Source organism: Xenopus tropicalis, chromosome 4, assembly GCF_000004195.4.
Source record: "Xenopus tropicalis strain Nigerian chromosome 4, UCB_Xtro_10.0, whole genome shotgun sequence".
Taxonomy (NCBI): Eukaryota; Metazoa; Chordata; class Amphibia; order Anura; family Pipidae; genus Xenopus; species Xenopus tropicalis.
The window spans coordinates 74,159,193-74,182,239 of NC_030680.2; the positions used below are offsets into that span (position 1 = coordinate 74,159,193).

Here is a 23,047-nt window from a genome sequence, read left to right on the forward strand (position 1 = left end):
CCCCAAGACAAGGTGTAGATAATATGAATACACAATATGAAAGAGATAATTAAACCCTTTTTACAACATAACATTGTCATAACATTGTCTTTGCATGCTCTTTATAGTTTTGCCATAAATGTATTTGCCCAATGCTTTTATATTACCGATCTGATCCCCAAAGTTCTTCTATGAGGGGGCTGCCATATTTGTGCAGCAATAATTCATTTGTGTTGGCAAAAAAGTCAGGTTAAGCTACTTAAAGTAACAATTACTTACAAAAACAAACCTATGTATATTCATATTTTGAAGAATAGTTTTTTTTTTAGTGTCAGTATCACTTTAAGGGGCATTATACACAATTTACTAACCATGACACTCCCAGTCCAAGTTATTGCACTTACATGGCTTTTTTTCCTATTGATTATAATGGACTCCAAGCTTCTGTGGCATGAACTCCAGTGTACACACTTGTATACATTTTCTATGTCCAAAATTTTAAAGGAAAGTATACAACCCTCTTCAACATGGGCTCAATGAATAGAGCATGTTCTGAACATACTTTTTGCCTCTTGTTAATTAAGAAATATCTAGTATTTTTGATCTCTGCCACTGAACAAGAATATGAAGCCAGTATCACTTTAGTACTTCCTATCTCTTCCTGATCCCACAAGACATCAAAAGAGCTGATAAAACTAATAGAATCTCCCATTGAGAAGCCCCCGATAATGCTGAAATGCTGCTGTTAGAGAAGGGAGGGATTTGTTTGTTCAAAGCTAGATAGGGTGCTATGAACAAATTGCCCTGTTAATAAAGCAAAGGAAGGGGAGGGGGTGTAAATAGTGTTTAAATGTGTGTAATGTAAATCAAAACTCATCCTCACCCCCCTTCCAATCCCAACATCACTCCTAAGAGGTGTCAGTGACCAACACATCAGTAACAGACTGGAGGTAGGTGAAATTTAAGTAAGACTTTTCATAGGTGTAGTTCTGTAGTTCCTCCTTTTTTCATGTGTTTGTGCACCTTTATGTCAAAAAAGCAGAACAGTTTGCAGAGATCTCATGTTAACTGCTTGTAATAAAACTAAACAGGTTAATATAAATGCTTATGTTTAACCATACCCCCAGTACTTGAAAAGTGTAAAGAGGGACAAAAAGAAATGCTGCACATAACGTGGTTATGAGTTTAAAAAAAACTCCCATTTTTACAAAATGTGGCAGGTTATTTAAAGTTTAAACACATTTTTGAGGGTGTTAGGGTCTTGTTTTATGTAGTATTAGTTTTGCTAAAAAAGGTGAAATTGCCCTTTAAGCTGCAAGTCACAGTTCCCCAAATAGACCTGTTTAGCTTATAAATTACAATTGTATCTAAGTGCAGGTGTTGCTCGTTTAGTATTCTGGGCTCTCCGCCAAAAGCTACTTATTTAATTAAGTTTGAGAAACTTGTTTCTTTGTTAGCGTTCAGTGCAGGAGATCAAAGAGAAATGAAGGACTTTTCAGTAAGAATCTGGGACTGCAGGCTGAGCTGTTAAAAAAAGGGACTGTCCCATGAAAATCAGGACAGTTGGGAGGTATGGCCCAGCTTAGTTTTACTTGTTATTATACTCTTCACATTGGGCCCAGCATCTGTATACCTGGGTCCTCCCTAATTTACAGATAGGGCCTGATGATACAGCATATAATTATGTATTGCAGGCATTTTCATGAAAACCTTATTTTTGTCTCGACAAAATGTTGACTAATTTGCTTTAAGACTTATAATTGTTTTTTTTTTGTACAGGGAAATCCACAAAAGTCTGCTTATAAAACAATTTGAACAGATCTCCTGTTACAGTGTTAGACAACAATTCTACCAATTTCTGGTAGAATGATTGTGTGCTGTACAAAATGTGTTGAGCCATTCCTCTTAAAATCAGTTTTGCTGGAGATATATGGGTCTTACAAACTTTTTGGGCCTATTTTATTCCTGGGCTATGGCTAAGTGGGAAAATTCTAGGATCAACACAGCTGAAAGGCAGTGTAACATTGTTGCAACATACAAATTGCACCACAGCAGTGGTTTGGGACTTTGTTAAGTTATGAACCTCCTATTTCCAATTCCAACAAACAATGTCATTTATCAGTCATTAATTCTGACCAAGCAGTGCGCAGTGAGGTGCTGACTCCAAGCAAGCACTGAAGATGCTACGTATTTGAACCAAAACAGCCACTGAGTTTTATACCAATATATAAATGTATATTATCTGGTGTGCACAAACAAAATATATTATATGCCTCATAACTGTGTAATATATACAAGGAACACTTTCTAAAACCTCTTGTCAATATAGTGACAAATGTGTTTGCATTTCATGTACCTTTAAAAATGCTGCTAGTCATTTGTTATAAATTTTGCCACCAGTTTTCAATTGTATACTCTGTACAAAAGAGGCAGCAAAGTTTGCCAATTGATATGGGCTCAAATTCATGCACAAAGACTATATGCTTAGATAATTTGTCAAACCAAACGTAAGGTAGTTGTTTTGGAGCACCCATTAAAAAAACATATCAAGAGGAAAAATCAACTCAAAACACAAAGAAATCTGTTTATTCAGATTTAAGTATTATCACCATTAAATAAATTATTTCTAATTTGGGTACAACTATTACAAAATAAGACACTTATCAAATTCCAGTTCAACAATGAAAAATGATATAGAAAGTTATTCTATTTTTGAGAGGTTACTTAAATAGCTTTTTTTCAACAAATTTTACAAACTGTGCAGCCTAAATATTCATCTTCTTTAGCAAAAGAGTGCCAAGAATCAAGCACTAAATGATCCACTAGTGCTACATGTGTTAAACACTAAACTACAGCTGCTGGCTTATTAAACTATTTACATATTTTCTCAAATAATACATATAAATGTAAGTGGCTAACTAATTAGCGAGTGTAAGAAAAACTACTGAAGAGCTCTGGAAGCAGTGGGTGCAAATTCATCATGGGAGACTTGGAGTCTGATACAGATTCTTGATTATGGGCCTCAAGCACGTGTCCCATACACTGGAAAGGCTTCTTCAAACCTAGAGAGAAAAAACAATATGGTAACTGTTTTCTCTTTCAGCAACTTGTATAAAAATAAATCCATATTTTCTCCTAAGCATAATCTCTATGCTCTACTGAGCAATTTATTTTTATATTATATTCTACCTTTTCAAAAGTGTTTTATGTGGTCAAATAATGCAGCTGTAGATACAATCGTGAGTATAGTCTCCGGCTAAAGTGGTTTCTAGTTTGAGTTTTAGCTCTTGTGTTTTAAGGTCTAACCTATATTTCACTCTAGCTCATAGAAAAGTTACAGCCACATTATTGTAGGCAGTGACTATAGCTATAGTTCCTTCAGGTTACACTGCTATGGGCCCGCCGAGGGAGCTTCCATTATTGTCCCTCCACTCAGCGCCGGATTTATCTTCCGGGCGCCCCTAGGCCTCCCCCCTTGCTTGCCCCATGTATAGTGAAGATGCATGCTGGTGAGGTGGGTGTCCGACCAGGAACATTCTCCTCGTGTGGGGGCCAGAATGGTCTTTAAGGAGGTTTCTTAGAAAAATTATACTATTTTTGCATAATAACAACATATTAGCACTGGGTCTCTAGTGGCATAGGAGGTAGACAGTGGAGGTCAGAAGCTGGGAGGGACCTTGTCAGCAGTATGGACCACACTGTGGGTCTGGAGGTAGCATTATAAAATAGTTGGGCCTACTGCAAGGAGATAAGGGAAAGAAAATATTCCATTAAAAAGCTCAGAACTGTTTGGTTACCAAAAGCACTGGGAATTATGCCACCCTCAGATGAATAAAGCATTACTATCACACCATCATACTGTCTCTTACTTTATTACATTAACTGCCCGCCATTCCCCTTTGTGTCACTTTCAAACAACACCTTTGTTCTTGTGTCTTTTACCCAGCACCTTTCCTTCCTCTGCTTGTGTATTTAACTACAGGTATAGGACCAGTTATCCAGAATGCTTTCCATAATTTGGATCTTCATACCTTAAGTCTACTAAAAAAAAAAACAATAAAACATTAATTAAACCCAATAGGATTGTTTTGCATCCAATAAGGATTAATTATACCTTAGTTGGGATCAATTACAAGGTACTGTCTATGGGAGACAGGCTTTCCAGATAACGGATCCCATACCTGTACCATCTCGGTCAATAGCTTTCTTGGTGTATTTAACTTCTTTCATGCCAATACACATCAACCCTTCCTTTTTCTGTCTAAATATGTGACAATTTCCTCACAATCTGCTTGCCTCATTGCACAACTGGATGTTCAAATGTACTGATCCTCACCCATGCTTGATTCATGGACCACATAGTCAGATCTAAAAAATTGTGAAGGATGTTCATCTGCCAAGAAAATGTCAAAACTGACTTTCAGTGGTGTAACTTGGTTGCGCAGGGCACCCCCTGCAGGAAAATCTTTTGAGAGGGCCTGGTGCGACCAGTACCTCCTCCCCTGCCCCTCTCCTCCCGGCTCTAACTGCACCGCTATATTTAAGGTAGGAGAGGGGCCAGGGAGGGGGGACTAAGGTACAGCAGACCCCACGGTCCGGGCCCCCCGTAACTGCAGGGTCTCCTGTATATATAGTTACGCCACTGCTGCCTTTCAAGGTGAACCACACCAAAGCTATAGTCACTTAATTTAGTTAAAAATGGTTGACCAATTGACTTATGGCCATTTTTAGGCTATTAATCCATTGTTGCCCAACACTTAACTACTGCTATAAATGAGAAGCACTGGACATATGGGTAACAGCTGTACTGTAAGGGCAGGGGTACACGGGGAGATTAGTTGCTCCGCGACACATCTCCATTGTTGCGGGCGACTAATCTCCCCGCAATGCCATCCCACCGGCTAGAATGTAAATCACCGGTTGGATGGCATATGTGGCACCGCAATTTGCTGAAGTTGCCTTGAGAGGAATCTTCTGCGACTTTGGCAAATCACAGCGCTGCGTATGCCATCCCACCAGCAATTTACATTCTAGCCGGTGGGATGGCATTGTGGGGAGATTAATCGCCCTCGACAAAGGACATGTATGTTTTCTTATATGTAAAAGGCATTTGTATCCCCCAATTCTGTCATGTACTGTGAAAGGTGATGGTGCTATATAAATACGAATAATGTGGGATATTACCAAGTAAACAAGAAACGGCAGTTTGAACAAAGTACATTTTAATGCACCTTTTTGTGACTTAACCTGTATGGTGTATGAGAGGTTTATTTCTAACTGCACTGCATAGTTTAATAAATTCTGCAAATGTGATTGAGAGAAATACAGATAAATACAAAGAGCTATTCTACAATGTGTATTTTAACAAAAAGGTCAGATTGCTGATTCTTTGACTGAAAGACTGTTAAGCTGGCCATACACGCACTGATGATATTGTACGAAACCTCGTTTCGTAGATATTCAGTGCGTGTATGGCGACTCGGCGAGGCCACCGATATCACAAAAGGCCGCTGATCGCCAGGTTAAACTTCTAAACATGCCACAATTTTCTTTGTTTCTATGTTTTATTAAAGTTTGTAAAATAAAATGTAACTGTGTATTAACATTTACAAATATATTTTTTTTAACATGCTGATTCCTTTTAGTACTTGATTCCTACTTTTCACTTACAAAAATAACTAAACCTGTAATTTGGCAAGGGGTGCTTTCAACTGTACATTTGTTGTTTATGACTGCATATAGTAGATGAACTTATTTTCTAAAACACAGCCCAAATCAAGCCCCTATTGCCAAGGTTGTACAGCATCACATAGTCAGCAGCAAGGTTTGTGGTACCATGTTAGGACACAGCTGCCTTGTATTGAGGACCATACATAACAGAAGCAAACAATGGCACAGCATAAAACTGCACTTACTGAAACACACAGGTTAGAAGGAAGATCAGACTATGGTGGAAGGGCTTAAGCATATGTGGCTTGGGTTCTGGAGAGAGAAGCAGGGGGTTAGTTAGATGTTAATATTCAGTGACTGGAAAAAACAAAAATAAAATATGTACAAAACAGTTTGCAACAAAACATTAAAAGGCTGCAGGTAACAATTTTATGTTTTGGTAGGAAACTGCCCAAATAGTGACGTGGCAGAAATACACAATAGAATGGAGGTGACTAGGACATCGCAAACAAGCTTCCTCGCTTTTTGGTGGAAGTGTGCTGCTGCTGCTTTTTTTTTTTTAATACAATGAACCATACACATAAATGCTTTGTTTGGCCTGAACTATCAGATATAAGAGAATGTGAAGAGAGTTGCAGCTTCTCTCAATTCCTGGTTTGATGATGCACCCTGCACTAGCTGATCAACTGCAATCTCATGGGATCTGTTAAAACTAAACCTCAAGCTAATATACATGCCAAATGGTTGGGCAAAATGTTTGAAACCATCCCTAAATGGAATTTGATACACAGAAGGAAGTTTTGCCAAATGGAGTGTATTATAATAAAACAATGGAGCATATTGGTAAAGGTGTGTAACATTGTATGCGAGGAAAGTGTATTTAGAAACTGTGAATCTTTCCTACTCCACTCCTACTCCAAAACATTTCTGGAGTACAAAGTAGTGTAAAATGCTATTCAAAAGCACCATGTAAAAAGAATGTAGTTATTCTAATTATTATATTATTATTACGAGTGTATTTATTTTATTCATACATTGTATTACTTACTTATGGGTGTCTCCATAAGATGAGACACTAAGAAGTAAAAGGAATAAAGGTACAGATCTATGATCTACTTACTTCCCCCTAGCACTGAATATGAAACAGTTTACATATGCAGTACAGTAATAACCAAAACCAAATTTCCAATATAAATAGCAAGCTGCAATTGAAATGTGGTTTTAACATTTCTGGCTATGCAATGGGCTTCTATGGTTTATTTAAAGAAGCACTATGGCTTAATAAACAAAGTTTTTCTTACAGCAGAAATATATTGGCGGTTGATAAATTTGCTTTTTTCCGCTCGTGGAAACCTTGAGCTGGAGTTGTTTCTCCTTTCTTGAATGGAATAGGGAGCAGATGCATCAGAAGGAGATCCAGCATCCTCTGATACATTGTCCTGGGGAATGTTAGACACGCAACCACTGTCTGAACCGCTGGACCCAGCACCAGACATACACTGTGAAGACTCCGAGCTCTCAGTGGCTATAAAGAGCAAGAATACAGTTTTAGGATTATATAATGTACAGCAAATTATGCAGACAATTAATTTAGAAATACTGAAACCACATACTCATGGAAGGCTGGCTGCTGTTTGTCTCATTCTCCAATTCATCCTCTTCAAGGCAACTGCTAGTGTCAAAGGGTCTGCTGGTTGAAAACACTCCTGACAGAAGAGATTGATTGACATATGTATGAAGATTAAGGGGCCCCAGCAAGGAGGAAGAGGAGGGTCCTCCAGCAGAAGATACTGAACTGCAGGTTATGGGTGCTTGACCTCTCTTGTAAGGATCTGAGTGATCAAACAAGGATACTGCAATGGAAGCTCTGGTTCTTGCACCTGTTAAAAACAAATAAAAATGTGTTCCTTTCTTATCATTAAAGTAAAAGTTTCTATTTACAATTATTTAGGTACAAAGCGAGGATCTTTAAAGGAGAACTAACCCCTAAAGATGAATGTGGCTAGAAATACCATATTTTATATACTGAACTCACTGAACAAGCAAAAAGGTTCAGCATCTCTATAGTTGTAATGATTCAGTAATTCAAACTTGTCACAGGGGGTCACCGTACGGGACAGTGCACATGCTCAGTGCGCTCTTAGCAGCTGTTGAGAAGCCGAGCTTAGGGGTCATTGCAAACTGTCAAGCAGAAAATAATGTTGGCCTGTCAAAGAGGGTGGTGCTGCAGGGCTGATTATTAATTTTTTTATGTTAATTGCATTGGTTTCAGAGCTGTCAAGCAGTAATTATCTGTATTAATTACTAATCAGCCTTATATTGTGATATTTATATTCTATGGATACAGTATATTGTGAGTCAGTCCCTAAGCTCAGAAACTGCCAGCAGCACAGAGCATGTGCAGGGAATGGGCAGAATAGAAGATAGGAAGCTACTGTGGCATCTTTGGAGGCACAGATCTTTCCTGCTAAAGGGCCGTTGTTGCCTTGAGCTAGTACAGAAGCCCAAAACAGAATGTGCAACATTTCTAGCCTAATTCTTTTGTTAAGCTTTAGTTCTCCTTTAAGGCTTATGCCACACAATGGCTAATCTTAACCTGCAGAAAAGCGCAGGCTGGGAATCAGCCCCTACACTGGACTGCGCCTGGAACTACTGTGTTGGCCCGGATATCGATGCTCAAATGCAAGAGTTTGCATATTGGAGCAGACATCCACCGTGTGTGCCTGCACCCTGGCTGTCAGGCAAGTAAGAACGTTAATGTCCGTGTTGGTGCCAATTCTCAGCCTGTGTTTTTTCAGAGGCCAAGATCAGCCCCTGTGTGGCATTAGCCTCAGTCTGCTAATGTCTTTTATAGCAGTGGAGAGCACTGGCAGAGAAACCCCTGATTTGTCCCCCTTACAGCTCGTTATGTATGTATTGATAGGTAATTCAATAGGCCTGTCACAGTGACAATGGGCAATTTTTTATCAAAATCACTCAAGTGTGCATTTCTGGTCCAAAATCCACCTTGTGTGGGAAGTGTCAGGCTGACTGAATACCTATCACAGCACACAATCTGCAGTTGTAGGGGGCTGTATAATAGTTTTCTCCACCAGTGGAAAAACGGAGGAGAAACCACAGCAGTTGACATTAGTAATGAGGATCAACAGAATCATTGCAGATTCCTAACACACACAACAGAAGACTAGTTAGGGCAATGTTTATAGCAAACTATCTACTGCAAATGCAGAACAATGTGTCCATACTTTGAATCTCTATAGCATTTGGTTGACGAAAATGGCAAGCATCGTGACCAGAATAATGGCTTTTCCAAAAAGATATACTAAAAAAAAAAGAATTTTTCCAGATCTCAGACTACAAAATGGGTTTACATGGTAAAGGTGCGGTGTAATATGCCCATTTCTGTAGTGGCCAAGGCTGCAGAACACCAGTTTGTGTTAAATAACTGGTACAAGTAAAGAAGAAAAGAAGGTTCAGTGTGGTGCAGGCCTGGAGGGGGGTGGGGGAGGAGGGACTGTTTGCGCCAGGCTCACTCAAAAGATTTCTTTGCGGGGTGGCCTGGCGTGACCAATTTATGCCACTGGCCAGCCATAGGTAAAAGAGCAGAATAACAAATGTGTGGGGCTCAAACCCCTATATGTAATAAAAAGCACTAAGTTTGCCTAGGAGTAGTAACCCATAGCAACCAAGTTGTTTGCTTTTAACATGTGACCAATAAATGCTACCCGTTGACTGGTTGCTATAGGTTACTACCCCTGGTCAAATTAAGGGGTATATTAATCATGCTGTGTAAAAAGTGGAGTAAAACGTTACTGGTGATGTTGCTCATAGCAGCCAATCAGATGCTTTGCTTTGATTTTCTAACAGTTGAAATCTAATAGCTGATTGGTTGCCCTGGGCAACATCACCGGTAATGCTTCACTCCACTTTTTACACAACATGATAAATATACCCCTTAGTGTCTATTATTACATAACCCCAAAACACTTTTAATGTCAAGAATCCAGCCAAGATAGTGTTCACTGCAGGAGGAACGTTTACCTGCCTAGCTAAGGTCTGAAATGCTTGAACTAATTTTTTAACAAAATAAAGTTCTGTATTTCAGTAATGGTGAACACAGATCTTTTTCACGTCAGATGCTCATACATGCACATACCTCTTCCCTTCATGATATAATCGACGGCTCTGTTATTTATAGCTGCGTCACTAGGTTTTATGTCCAAGAATGGCTTATTGCCAACTCCCATAGAAACCATTTCCTGCATTCGGATTTCTGTGTAAAAAAAGAATATTTAAGGTATAGGTACATAAATCTTACGGAAAACATTTTTATTTACTAGAAGCTACATAATTAAATACTTTTAAAAATTAAATGCTAAGTTAATGGTATGTATGCAGTGGTGTAACAATTTACTGGCCCCCCCTGCAAAAAAGAGATCTGTGGAGCCCCCTCCATTTCAAGTTACTGCAACCCTCTCCCCCTTGCAACTCTGAAAAAGTGAACTGGATGGTTTGGGTGCAGGCAGGAGGGAGGTGGTTGTACAGCTTGGAGGCAGGCATGAGGGAGGATGCAGGTAACAGGGTCCGCTGATAGTTACACCACTGTATCTATCAGTGAATTGCTATGTATAAATCACTTCATTCAAATATCTTCTGTTGAACTCTGCTTAGTAAAGAACATAGATTTATGAAAATGCTCTGCATAGGCTATGCGTAAATGTAGGTTGTTCCAAAGAATGTCATAATTGGAGTAAAGCATAACTTGCCCTGTCCAATAAATCACAAACATAAGATCCGGCCATGCATCAGGGTTACTAAGCCATACTCCCTAGTTAGATTCATGTAGGGCTTTTATTATTTTAAAAGACCTGGGCAGTTATATCAAATACTGCTGCATTCAATAGCATTAAAGGAGAAGGAAAGGTATAAACTAAGTAAGCTTTATCAGAAAGGTCTATGTAAATACAGCCATAAGCACTCACAGAAAAGTCCTCTATCAAAAGAAACACAGCATTTTTTGTCTCCTTTTTTGTAAACATGTTCTTAGGGTATCTGACCTCCTCTCTCAGAAAAATCCTTTATTCCCGGAGTCAGAGTCTGCACAGTTTTCTCCTCTCTTGCACCCCCCTCCCATAAGAAATCATAAAACTCACTCCCCCCCACCCTTAGGAATGTGTAATCTGAGCTATAACAGCTAAACTGCAAGCAGGAACCTAAGAAAACCAAGCTAAAATAGCAGCTGCTATCTTAAACAAACAAATGGAGCTTCTAGGGCTCTTTACTCAGGTACGATAAAGCTTTCTGCAGAATAAATAGTGTTCTAGGTTGCAAAAATGTCGCAAATCTATTGGCAGTAAAATTACAAAATGAATTTCCTTCTTCTTTAATACAGATCCCCTATGTGTTGTAGTATGACAACAGCAGTACACAAAAATACAGTGTAGGTAGCGCTTCAGCAGACAAACAGCTGTGGTGAGCGTGGCATCAGAAATAGTTTAGTGGGCAGCTTCTGTACATTTCCATACAACTGACTGCTCCCAAGTTTAAAAACCTAGGGGTGGAGCTGGTTTCTTTTCCTTACACACATACATTATTACCACTATCCATCCTGTTTAGAATGCACCTACACAAAAAACCATATTCATGAAGCTTATGTTATAACTGGGTATTTATTGACTCTTGAGCACTAAGTTATTATTTCATGCAATAACAAACCCTTATTTCTGGTAGCTTGTTGCCATAGGATTTTAGCAATATCACTGGTCCATGCATGTTTAGTTTCAGGGTTGCTTGCTTGAAGTATGTGTGTATCACTGGATTTACGCCTCCTGAACCAAATTTCAAATCGCAGACCACTGTCTCCAGAATTTTCTGTTAACCCAATGTCAGCAGTCTGCAAAAGGGAAAAAATAGTGTGAGAGTTTGGGTTTTGGAAATACACAAAGTACATTTCATAATAAAGCAGGGTAGTCCTGCCTCCAATTACTATTCCTTTGGGTCAGCAGAGTGTGGAGACATTCCTCCCTAAAATAATCTATAATTGTGCAATAATAAGCATAAGGAAAGAAAAGTGACTTACTTTAAATGAGCGTTTATAGATGTAGACATCTAGCCCACCCTCGATGCGTTTAGGCTTGCTGAACAAAATGAGATCCTCAAACAGAAAAACATGTCTCTGGCACTTCTTCCGACCAAGCCAAACTGTGAACTCATCTTGCCTCACTAACTGGCCCTGCTCTTTCAAATTTACCTGTTCAGTTGAAGACAAAAAAATAATAAATATGTATCCTCATATTAAAAAAACAAATAATTTATTATAGAATGTATTTTAAAATGCTCTGTACCTTTTACCTCACCAGTGCTCTAAATTACTCACTGTTGGTACCCTAGTAACTTGTTGATCCAACGATGCAAAATTTGAACAGATTATTCTACATGCCTGATTGTTCAATCTAAGTTTAGGACAATTTGGTCAAATTTGCCAAACTAAGCTGAATATTGTATGACTTTTTTTAATTTTTTTTATAGTCCTAATGCTCTCAGGGAGAACTGCATTATTCCAATGCCCATGTGTGTGCTACAGGCGTAAGCCTTACTACTGCCTGACCAGCCCCCTGTAAAAATCAACCAATCATATCCTGATTTAATAAATTACTTAATATATTGTGCCCCTTTCCAGTATGTGGGCACATATACTGGGAAGCTTCCTTTCACTAAGCCTACCAACCACAAAAATGAAACCCTTTATAACTTTGACTGTTTCATGAGACACTAAGGTGTAAAGTCACACAAAAAAGGCAGACAGGGTGTTTGCGTGCCGCCAGAAAACCTCCACTCAACCCTAAAGTTTTCTGGTACTCCCAGACCTCCAACAGAGTTGCCGGAAATTGGTGTTTTAACCACTATCACATGGCTTTAGCCAAACTTCTATTATTTGCTAAAGCAGTCATGTTAGACTGTAAAGTATAAGGGCACAATTTACTATGTGTTTAGAATAATCCTGCAGGCTGGCTCAGCTCTGCCCCCTCCATTCAGTGAACTAGTGATTGTAGCACTACATCTGCAATTAGAATAACTGTACAATGCAGATATCAAAAAGTGACCCAAATGTACATGTCTAAAGACCCAACAGGGCATCAAATACAGCCCCACACTGATCACTGGGTTGGATGCATTCTGAAAGATTTTTTTAAATCCAGCTAACATTCTCTCTAACATTATTAAAGTTGTTACATTAAGTTGATGAATAAACCTAAAATCTTTAATTCTAGGCACTAACATCACAGTCTCGAATGGCATCCATTGCAAGCAGGTCGTTGCCATGACGAAGCTGGAACTTCACCATTTCCTCAGCTGCACGCAGGTAAGCAAGCTCTTGTTCTTGTGCCTCTTCACACTCCTTAATTAGGTCCTTTAAAAGCAGGGCATATTTGCTCATTCGCTGGATTGGCTTCAAAAGATAGGAAGCTAGATCCATCTTGTCTCCCAGAAGGAACTGTTTATTCTGATAAAAGCAAAAAAAAATACATTTATAATATGCCATAGAACATAAACAAACTTTCCCAACTTGATAACTAAACCCTTTGGATACCAGCCACAAAGGCTCAATTTTTCCCATGATTAAGGGCCAAGACAGACGGGGAGATTAGTAGCCGTGATTTTTAAAAAATCTAGTTGTGGCAACTAATTGCCACCGCTAAAGAAACAGCGACTTATACAATGTAGATTTTGCACTCAACGACTTGTGTATTATTCCATGGAGGTAGCCGTCGCGCCAACAAATCGCCTAGTCTGTCTTTACCCCTTAAACGGGACCCGGCACCCTAAGAAATAATTCCAAATCCTTTTTTTTTCATGTTAGTTGAGCAAAATAAACTTTACTTACACTATATAAATTATTTCAATTTTGTTCCCTTTAAGGGAACAAAACATGTATGGGTGTTCATGTTTGATTTGCAAAGGACTTTTATGTGTGGGTGATGGGTCTCCTTAAAAGAAAAAAAAAATGGAAACCAAGGATTGTCAGACTGCTAATTTTGTGTAAGTCCTGTAGGGTCTACTGTGGTGCTTAACTGGCATCTACCAGCTTGTAGGCAGTTTAAAAATTGGATTTCACTGTTCTTAAAGAAACCGTTCACATTGGAGCCTATGACTATTTAGAAGTGTTGCAACTACCTGCATTATTATGAGGAGACACTGACATCTTTAATATCTGTGATGTTGCATTTAAATAACAACAAGTATCTGAAGTTCTTGATTAAAATAAAAAAACAGTTTCAAATAGTCACTAGTGTGGTGGAAAATAAAATATACCTATGTTCACATTTTGCCAAACAGATGCAAAAAGCAAAGCAGTAGAACTAGCCACGCGCTAACAAATCCACTTGTTTGGTTTTCAAACATGCAGATCTTTGTCTGATAATTGGACAAGTTGGGCTGATCTGATGGTTGGGCAGACCAGTCACGACCAAATTAACATGCTCATACAGTCATCACTGGATAGGATTTTACAATCTGCCTAGTAATTGCAACCAGATATTGGTTGGGCTGGTTGTTAGGCCCTCTTCCATGGGCTAATAAGCTGCTAACTTGGTCTGAAGGGGACTTTAGACCTTGTAAATTACATTTTTTATTAAATGTAATATAACACAGCTCTTCACTATTTCGTACAAAAATGACTAATAAAGTGATAGGTTAAAAAACATTCCCTATTTATAGAGTTCATATTGACCATAGAAGTATATTGCCACTTTAATTTGCGTTTTTAGGGATACAAGGCAATACCAAACTAAAGCTGAAATTATTTACTTTCAAACAGGCAAGCCAGCTTTCCAGAGCCTCTAACAACACGCATCCTTTCCATGATCCACCCCTAAAATACCCCCTCCCAAGGACCCCCCTCAACTTAAATACTCCTCAGAATCCAATGCAACATTCCATTTACCCTAGCACACATCTTCCCCAAATTCATCAACTTGCTTTAGACCCAGAATTCTCTATTACAAATTTCATAATTTAAATATAATAACTTTCTAACACCTGGATTTCACCCAACATAGTAGCATCATACGAGTTTTCAATATAGTTCATACACACTACCTGAAAACACTAAAATCTAAAACTCTTTTCCTGCCATCTGACAAACCATGCAACTTTGATTATGTTCTCACCTTAAAAAAAATGTTCCCATGGCTGCCAAGCAAGGCGTCAGAACGTGGTTTGTTCTTACTATATAAAGCATACATCCCAAACTGGTCTTTCTAAAGAGAGTCCAAAAGTAAGCAGGTCAGTGAGCAGCAAACCTTTGTCAAAAAAGCATTCCACATTGGCAGATAAGGTTCAGTGTTTTACAAACAAAGTCTTTAGTAAAGGTAAGCATAAACATCTACCCTGTTATACTTATGAACGGTCATAAAATGAAAATATCATAAATGGTCAATGAGAATATGCTTACAGCAGAGCAATCTCTGGAAATCATGTCTACCATTTGGAAGTGTCTAATATTAAGGACCTCTTACATGTCTGAGAAAGCAGTGGCTGACTCGCAAAGGGTGATTACAACAGCTCTCCAGCTCCTTTAGAAAATATTGGCTATGGAAGTCTCTGAGCTTCTCCAGGTTCCCAAAAATGATTCCTCGTTTTCCTCTTAGATCCTGGGGCAGGTCCACGCGCTCCATCTCTGGGAAGTAATTCTCACTGATGTACCATAAAGAGCGCACATACTCTCGCTCTGTCGTCACCATTTCATCAATAATGTGACGGAGCTTGCTACAAAAAACAATGAGAAGGGTCATTTTGAGAACCTTAGAGAAATTTAAGGATCGCTAGGTCGAAATACTGTTCAAAAAAGGGCAACTAAATGGTTTAACTACAGAACCAGGGGAACCTGCAGGGATCTGGCTGAAATGTAAGATAGCATAAGGCCTCTCAGGGCCTTAAAGGAACAGTAACACTAAAAAATAAAAAAGCTTTAAAATAATTAAAATATAATGTAATGTTGCCCTGCACTGGTAAAAGTTGTGTGTTTGCTTCAGAAAGACTACTATAGTTAATAGAAATAGCTGCTGTGTAGCCATGGGGGCAGCCATTTAAATTGAAAAAAGGAGAAAAGGCACAGGTTACATAAGAAGATAACAGATAACTCTGTAGAATACAATGGGAATCTATGCTACTTATCTGTTATCTGCTTAGTAACCTGTGCCTTTTCTCCTTTTTTCAATTTAAATGGCTGCCCCCATGGCTACACAACAGGGTATTTATATAAACTGTAGTAGTGTTTATGAAGCAAACACACAACTTTTACCAGTGCAGGGCAATAGTAAATAATATATTAATTATTTTTATACACTTTCATTTTTTGGTGTTACTGTTCCTTTAACTTGTGGATGAGGTTATTATAGAGGCATTTGGGTAGAATGATTACTTGGTGTTCTGGACACTTTGGCAACTTAAGCTTGGTGATTACTACAACATTTGTTTTATATATGTAACCCAGTCATTGGATAAAGGCTCCTGAACACATTTTGGACAGTCAGAAAACTATTTAGCATCTATCTTTTTAAATATCAAACGGTTTGCAGCTTTAATTGCCACTTTTAAAGGGGTGGTTTGCCTTTAGAATGGCCTACTCGTAGCAACTGTTCAATTGGTCTTCATTTTTTTATCTGTTAATATGTTTTAATTATTCCAGCTTTAAAATGGGGGTCACTGACCCCAGCAGCCAAAAAACTATTGCTCTGTGAGGTTACAGTTTTATTGTTACTTTTTATTACTTATCTTTCTATTTAGGCCTTCATCTAATCATATTCCAGTCTATATTTCACTGCCTGGTTCCTAGGTTAAATTGGACCCTAGCAACCAGATGTACAGCGCTGCGTAGCCTTGTGGCGCTTCATAAACAAAGTTATACATACATACATAGCTCCTGAAATCCCAAACTGGAGAGCTGATGAACAAAAAGCTAAATAATTCAAAAACTGAAGTAAATACAAAATGAAGACCAATTGCTAAACAAAATATTACTCTCTACATCATACTAAAAGTTTTTATAAAGGTGAACAACCCCTTTAATGCATTATTTATAAGCACAGATTCAACTAAAGATGACCACTTATATTCTTGATTTATCATGGACTTCGATTTATTTTCCACAGAAATACTCAATACATTTATTAAAGGGACATATACAACCAGATAAATGTAACAGTTTCCCACCTGCTGCGGCTCCTCCCATCAGATGAGGACACACTGCACCTTCTTTCACTGTACATACACTCAGCTGACCAGTCACGGGTCTGTCTTGGGCTGCAGGGTCGGTCTACAAGTTCTGTGCTACTTACTTCAAGCCCTTTAATGAACACTCCAGTGTTGCCACGCCTTGTCGGCTCACTCAGTCTTCTTTGACACCCATAGCCTGGCCCTTCACTTCCAGGGAGGTCAAAACTCTGTGCCTTTCTTAACAGTCTTCTTGTGAAGGGACGTGGTGTAACAGTGGGGGTTGAGGAGCCTGAAGGGGCAATATGGAGGAGATCGAGACTAAGATCCTCTCCAGAGATACTCTGCAGAGACATTTTGCGTGTTCTAAACACTGATGTAACTGTAGAGCCTGCATCTGAGGTGGGACTGGCTTTGCGTGTTGTATGGTCATCTGTGTTCCCTATTTCAGGCCTGTTGCACAATACTCTACCCAGTCTCCTTTCTCTTGGGCAGAGAGGTGAATTGTATGGTTTGCTTTGGAAAAAGTACTTATTCCTGTTACTTTCTAATAGTTCTTTCTGTTCCATTCCATCAGCTTCTCTTGGTGAGCTTTGCTCCCCAGACAACATACTTTTTGCCCGTAATGCAGCCTCCAGCTTTTTCTCCAAAACATGTCGAGCCTCCTGGCACTTAGACCAGGCAAACTTCCATTGCTTGGTGGCTTTCTCAATCTTCAACTCACAGGCAAGTTCTTTCATCTCCATGAATTTCTCCTCACTAATTTCTGGATGCTGAATTTTGTACCTCTCCAAGCCCTCAATTGCAGACAAGCACATCTCTGGTGAGCTACAGTCATCCAAGCTAAAGGAGGCCAGATGCCGCATCCTTTCCAGAGCCCATTCGTAAGCCTAGAAAGGGGAAAAAAACAAAACGATTTAACAAAGTAGCATAGTAGCAATATTGCCAACGTAACAAATGTTTTCATTTTATTAATTCAAGTGTGTTTGTCAAAACTTTGCATGAACCACAAAACCTTTTTAATTTAACCTACAAAGCTAGTGATATTACAGTTGTCATAGGGCTATACAGAAGTACTCTTCAAGTGTCATCTAAACAGATACATACAGTACTGTAAAGTATTTTATATATTTTAAATTGCACAGTGCTAAAATGTTTAGAGGCCAAAACTTTATTTAGAATCAGATTTGGCTTAAAGGCTCAGTGAAAATCAGTGCATGGCACCTAAACAGACAAGGTTCTGGCCAATTTTGATACTCTTAACTTTTTCTAATGTTTATAAATATAAATTAGCCTGCAAACTTAAACACCATTTCTTTTAAGACAATGGTATATGCAGTAATTATGATGTTTTGCTGCATGAGTGTTTAGTAACTCTGCTAGCAGATGATAAAACAGCCTTCCATCTTCTTTAATTTCAAACTCCTGACTAGGATGGTACATTTACCATGTGGCAGATGACTGTCAACAAACAGAAATTTTTTTTAGATGAAAGATGGATGGACACAGCAGAACTGATAAATAACATACCATAAAAATGTGTATTTCAAAGAAAAAAAAATACATGTACAAGATAGAAATAGTATGTTAGCTCAAATAATTTTCATTGCTTCTGGTCCAGTTTCAGGTCACAACAGAAATAGTAAGAATAACAAAGACATTGACATGCAACTAATGTATCTGAGCACTGAGAACACAAGTGGTTCTTTATAAGTCTTCATTTATCTGGGCAAAAAGCAGCTGCATTCACTGGATGCAGTTTCTGTGATGTGATCATCATACGATAAAGGCCTCTGGAATTTATGTCTTAGGAATGGCTACCGGAGCTGCAGGATCCCATTCAAAATCCCAAGGCTGCTATTGTGCCAATAACAAAAGTGGACAATTCAATGTGACTTTGGGAAAGTAAATGATAAATTTTGATCTTTATTATTTTTGCTCCTGCCGCTTAATCTGTTCAACCGACAGAAACAAGCTAATTTAGATTATATCAATATATGTACCTTAACTGCAGGACAGTAGTTAAGCATGTGATGTTCATATATAAGTTTACAAATGTATAAAAATACACTGCAAATATTTATACAGAGCACTGTATCCATGAAACCATTTGCTTTTCACTTTTCATCCAAACGCATATTTATATGATATTCTGTACAAGGACGAAGTTAGCAGTTTCAGCAGTTAGCATTTCATTCTGACAGGGCTGTGGTTCCAAATCCAATAGCGTTCTGGGCATAATATGTAAAGAGTTTGTCTGATCTCCCAGAATTTTGTGGGTTTCTATGGGTACAGCAATATGAAATAAAGATTGTATTTTATTCTCAAACAAGTCTGGCTGTATGAGTATGTTTGTTGTCTAAGCTAGGTTTCTATGGGTACATCCTAAAAAGATACAGGCAGGTTAACTGGCAGCTGATAACAGTAACCATAGTGTGTATGAATGTGATAGGGAAGAAAAGATAATAAATAAATTAAAAAAAAAAATATTAGCCTAGAATAAGCATGCAAATACTGAGCAATAGAATAGCTTTCCTATTGACTAGGGACAGTTTACTAATTTAATATTAGTTCAAATTAATTGCCATTACTGGTAATAATGCTGCAGGTTTTTTAGCTGACCAGCTGCACAGTAAGGGCTCTGGCACACGGGGAGATTAGTCGCCCGCGACAAATCTCCCTTGTCACAGGCGACTAATCTCCCCGAACGGCCATCCCACCAGCGCGAGGCAACTTCGGCGATTTGCCGGAATCACCTGCGCAGCGTGTGCCATCCCACCGGCGACTTACATTTTCGCTGGTGGGATGGCAATTCAGGGAGATTAGTCACCCGCAAACAGGGAGATTTGTCGCGGGCGACTAATCTCCCCGTGTGCCAGAGCCCTAAGAAGCTCTCAATGCCTGGTCTTTCTACAGCTATAACTTTCAGACTGTGCAAAATGCACTAGGTGTGTAACTCAATTAGTGGACAATTTGCAACACAACCACTCGGAGTAAGCCCCAGAATCGGATCCCTAAAACGTTTTTTTCTTGACAAATTAGAATTATCCTGCTATTAGCTCAAAAAGCTATATTAGATATATACGGAAGTACATTTTTGAATACATAAAGCACTGGCTCCAGTAAAGGATTTAACATTAAATTCCACTTGAAACAAAAAGAAGCTTGGAATTGCAAAAAGAAAAAAAAAAAATGAACTTATTCTATCTGGAAAATATATGTAATTTTAAAGCGTTAAATAAAACCTAATATGATGCAGGACTCATAATATGCTTTGTGGCTTTGCTATACCCAGAGACATCTCGGTGCCAACTCTTCAGCGCTCTGGGCACCACCTACTAAGAATTCTTAGTGGTGCTTGTCAAAGAACAAAACATAATCTTCTTGGGAGAAACAAGATCCAGGATCCCTGTGGGGCTGCAAGATTAATTATGTTCCATACATAAATTTAAAGATTACAGTGGAAGCTAATTCTAAAACAGGCTAAACAAAGTATCGAATAATATTGTGCTTATGGCAAAATATATCTTGCATAAACCTTGCGGCATCTTTCATTAAAAATTATTATAGTTTGTTTAAAAAAGCTAAATAATACTTCATCTGGGCTTTAGCAGAGGGAAAAAATAGTTTTTGTTCTGAAATGCAAGATGCACCTCAGCCTGCAAGGAGCTGTATCCAAGAATTCAGTTTTTCTGATGCTTAAAGCTCACTAGTCACCAAAGACTTATGCAGGCACTAACAAAAATATGTAAACAGGTAGTGGAGGTAACTGCAGGTCGCACGGAGGGTTCAGTCTCCAGTGATAGATCTCTGCTACCGCGGCCAACTAACCGCTCCAAAATGCCTTTTACCGGCAACAATAGGAGTCACTGGTGGAATGGCCATTGCATCTGTTCGTTATTCCAAAGTCAAGCGAAATTACCTGTGATAGCAGACATCTATCGCGGGTGCACCCTACCCACACCTGTTGCTAGCTGATAAGAGGTTTCTCCTTCAAATGATCATTCCTGCATTCCCTATATAGTAGTAAGGGGGCTTCTAAATATAATCAATTAAAATGTTTGTACCATTTTTGAAATAATCAGGATAATATTAGCCACCTCGGAATCTGTCTCTGAGTTTGACTGACAGCTAACTGAAAGGCAGTTAGCTCGAATTCATTGTCTAGGAAAGGGTTATAACATTGATGATGTATTAGAGCTGTCAATCAAACTCAGACTGACTCCTGCATGAAGAAAGAATGAAGACAGACAGATGGCTAAGAGAGGGATACTAAAGACATGATTATTTTAGAAACAGTGCAGATTTTTTCAATTGACTATATTTGAAAAGTATCCTATTTTCACAAGACAGGTGGAAAAAAGATGCTGTGTATTCCACTAGCTTTACTTAGGGCATCTTCAGGGGGACAGAGCTCTGCTGCTAAAGGGATGTGGTGGCCTTAAAGGAACAGTAACACCAAAAAATGAAAGTGTATAAATGTAACTAAAATATAATGTGCTGCTGCCCTGCAATGGTAAAAATTGTGTGTTTACTTCAGAAAGTCTACTATAATTTATATAAATAAGCTGCTATGTAGCCATGGAGGCAGCCATTCAAAGGAGAAAAGGCACAGGCACATAGCAGATAACAGATAAAACACAATTGTATTCTACAGAACTTATCTGTTATCTGCTATGTAACCTGTGCCTTTTCTCCTTTTTTCCAGCTTGAATGGCTGCCCCCGGGGCTACACAGCAGCTTATTATATAAATTATAGTAGTGTTACTGTAGCAAACACACCAGTTTTACCAGTGCAGGACAACAGTGCATTATATTTTTATTACTTTAAAGCTCTTTCATTTTTTGGTGTTACTGTTCCTTTAAGCTGGTACAAAAGAAGAAAATATACATATAGTCTATCTTACTGGAATCTAACCAAACTTTTTTGGAGTGTGATAGGAAACCTGAAGTACCCAGAGGAAACCCACACAGGCACATAAAAAGCCTGCAATGGAACCAATGTGCTGCCCTCCCAACCATTTTTTACTGTGTTTCAAAATATACGCTTGTTTGTATCCACCGTTTTATGTATATTCAAAACACAGTGCCATTAGACTATGACATATATGGTTGTAAGCATACAAGCTGCAAGGAATGAATATGTCTGTAACTGGCAGTATAATAGTAAACTATGGCTGTTCTGATTTATTCAGCACTTGACTTAAGCAAAAAAAAAAAAAATCTTTATGCTATAGATCTTTCTGGAATCCATCTGCTTTCACTTGGTAATCAGGACCGATGCAAGATTTCTTACAAAGGAACTGGTTAACAGCTGTGACTTCAAGCGCTCAAGAAACATCAGTGATTCAGTGACCACAACACTAAAAAGGCTCAAAATGCCCCATAAAATGAAGGTACTAGTATACAAGCAACACACACATTTATTTATTTATATGCGTGCGTGTGTGTGTTTGTGTGTAAAAGCCAGTAGCCCTTTTCAGCACAAGCTAATGTGGTGTAAATTCAGGCTGAGAACACTCACAAAAGGATTTCAGGATAAAATAATGAAAACAGTAATAATGCTCATAATGCAGTCAAGTTATAGATTAATCATGAGGCAATTAAACGTTTGCCTTTTGAAATGACCATATGGTACCTTTTGCAGGAATTTTCAACATGCCAATAAGGATTTTCATTAGCACAGCAATGTGAAATCCTTTGTTTACAGAGTTATACTGTGTACACAGACGCTTGACCTCAAAAACTGAAATATATGTCCTGTTTACAAATGTCAGACAGATCCTTCTTTGCTGCACACTGCAAACCCAGTTCAGAAATTAAAGTGTTGATGTGTGACCTCATGTGTTACCTGTTTTACTTCATGACTTTGTTCCAGACCAGTGACTAATGAGCAGAGACTGTGGACAAACCAGACACTGCATGGCTGGAATTTTAATTTAGCTGAAAGGAATTAGCCAAGAGGGGATGAAAAAAGGGACAAGAAGGTTCTCAGGGACACAAGGAGAAGTTTCACCTACTTCTGGGAGCAGGCTGCTGAAAACTAAAGATGAGCCCAGTTCAAATGTCAGAGCCAAGCAATTCAAAACTATTTTTCTGGTTGATGTCCTCAGTGCTGTTTAGCTCTAGATTATTACTTTACTTGCAACCTGGCCAAAAATGTTTCTTTATAATAGAGCAGTCC

The 23,047-nt window shown here is 38.6% G+C and overlaps 1 protein-coding gene across 1 annotated transcript in view; it reads right to left on the reverse strand.

Annotated features, from left to right (window-relative positions):
• Positions 1 to 2,533: 2,533 nt before the first annotated feature.
• The window catches only part of plekhg4 (pleckstrin homology and RhoGEF domain containing G4), an 83,763-nt gene continuing 63,249 nt past the window's right edge, over positions 2,534 to 23,047 (reverse strand). Inside the window, 11 exon segments of the mRNA NM_001134808.2 lie at positions 2,534 to 3,041; positions 5,895 to 5,961; positions 6,951 to 7,174; positions 7,263 to 7,529; positions 9,806 to 9,922; positions 11,365 to 11,542; positions 11,729 to 11,899; positions 12,929 to 13,153; positions 14,820 to 14,909; positions 15,168 to 15,417; positions 16,864 to 17,753. Coding sequence (NP_001128280.2) covers positions 5,920 to 5,961; positions 6,951 to 7,174; positions 7,263 to 7,529; positions 9,806 to 9,922; positions 11,365 to 11,542; positions 11,729 to 11,899; positions 12,929 to 13,153; positions 14,820 to 14,909; positions 15,168 to 15,417; positions 16,864 to 17,753 — 2,454 coding nt within the window. The 3' untranslated portion in view covers positions 2,534 to 3,041; positions 5,895 to 5,919.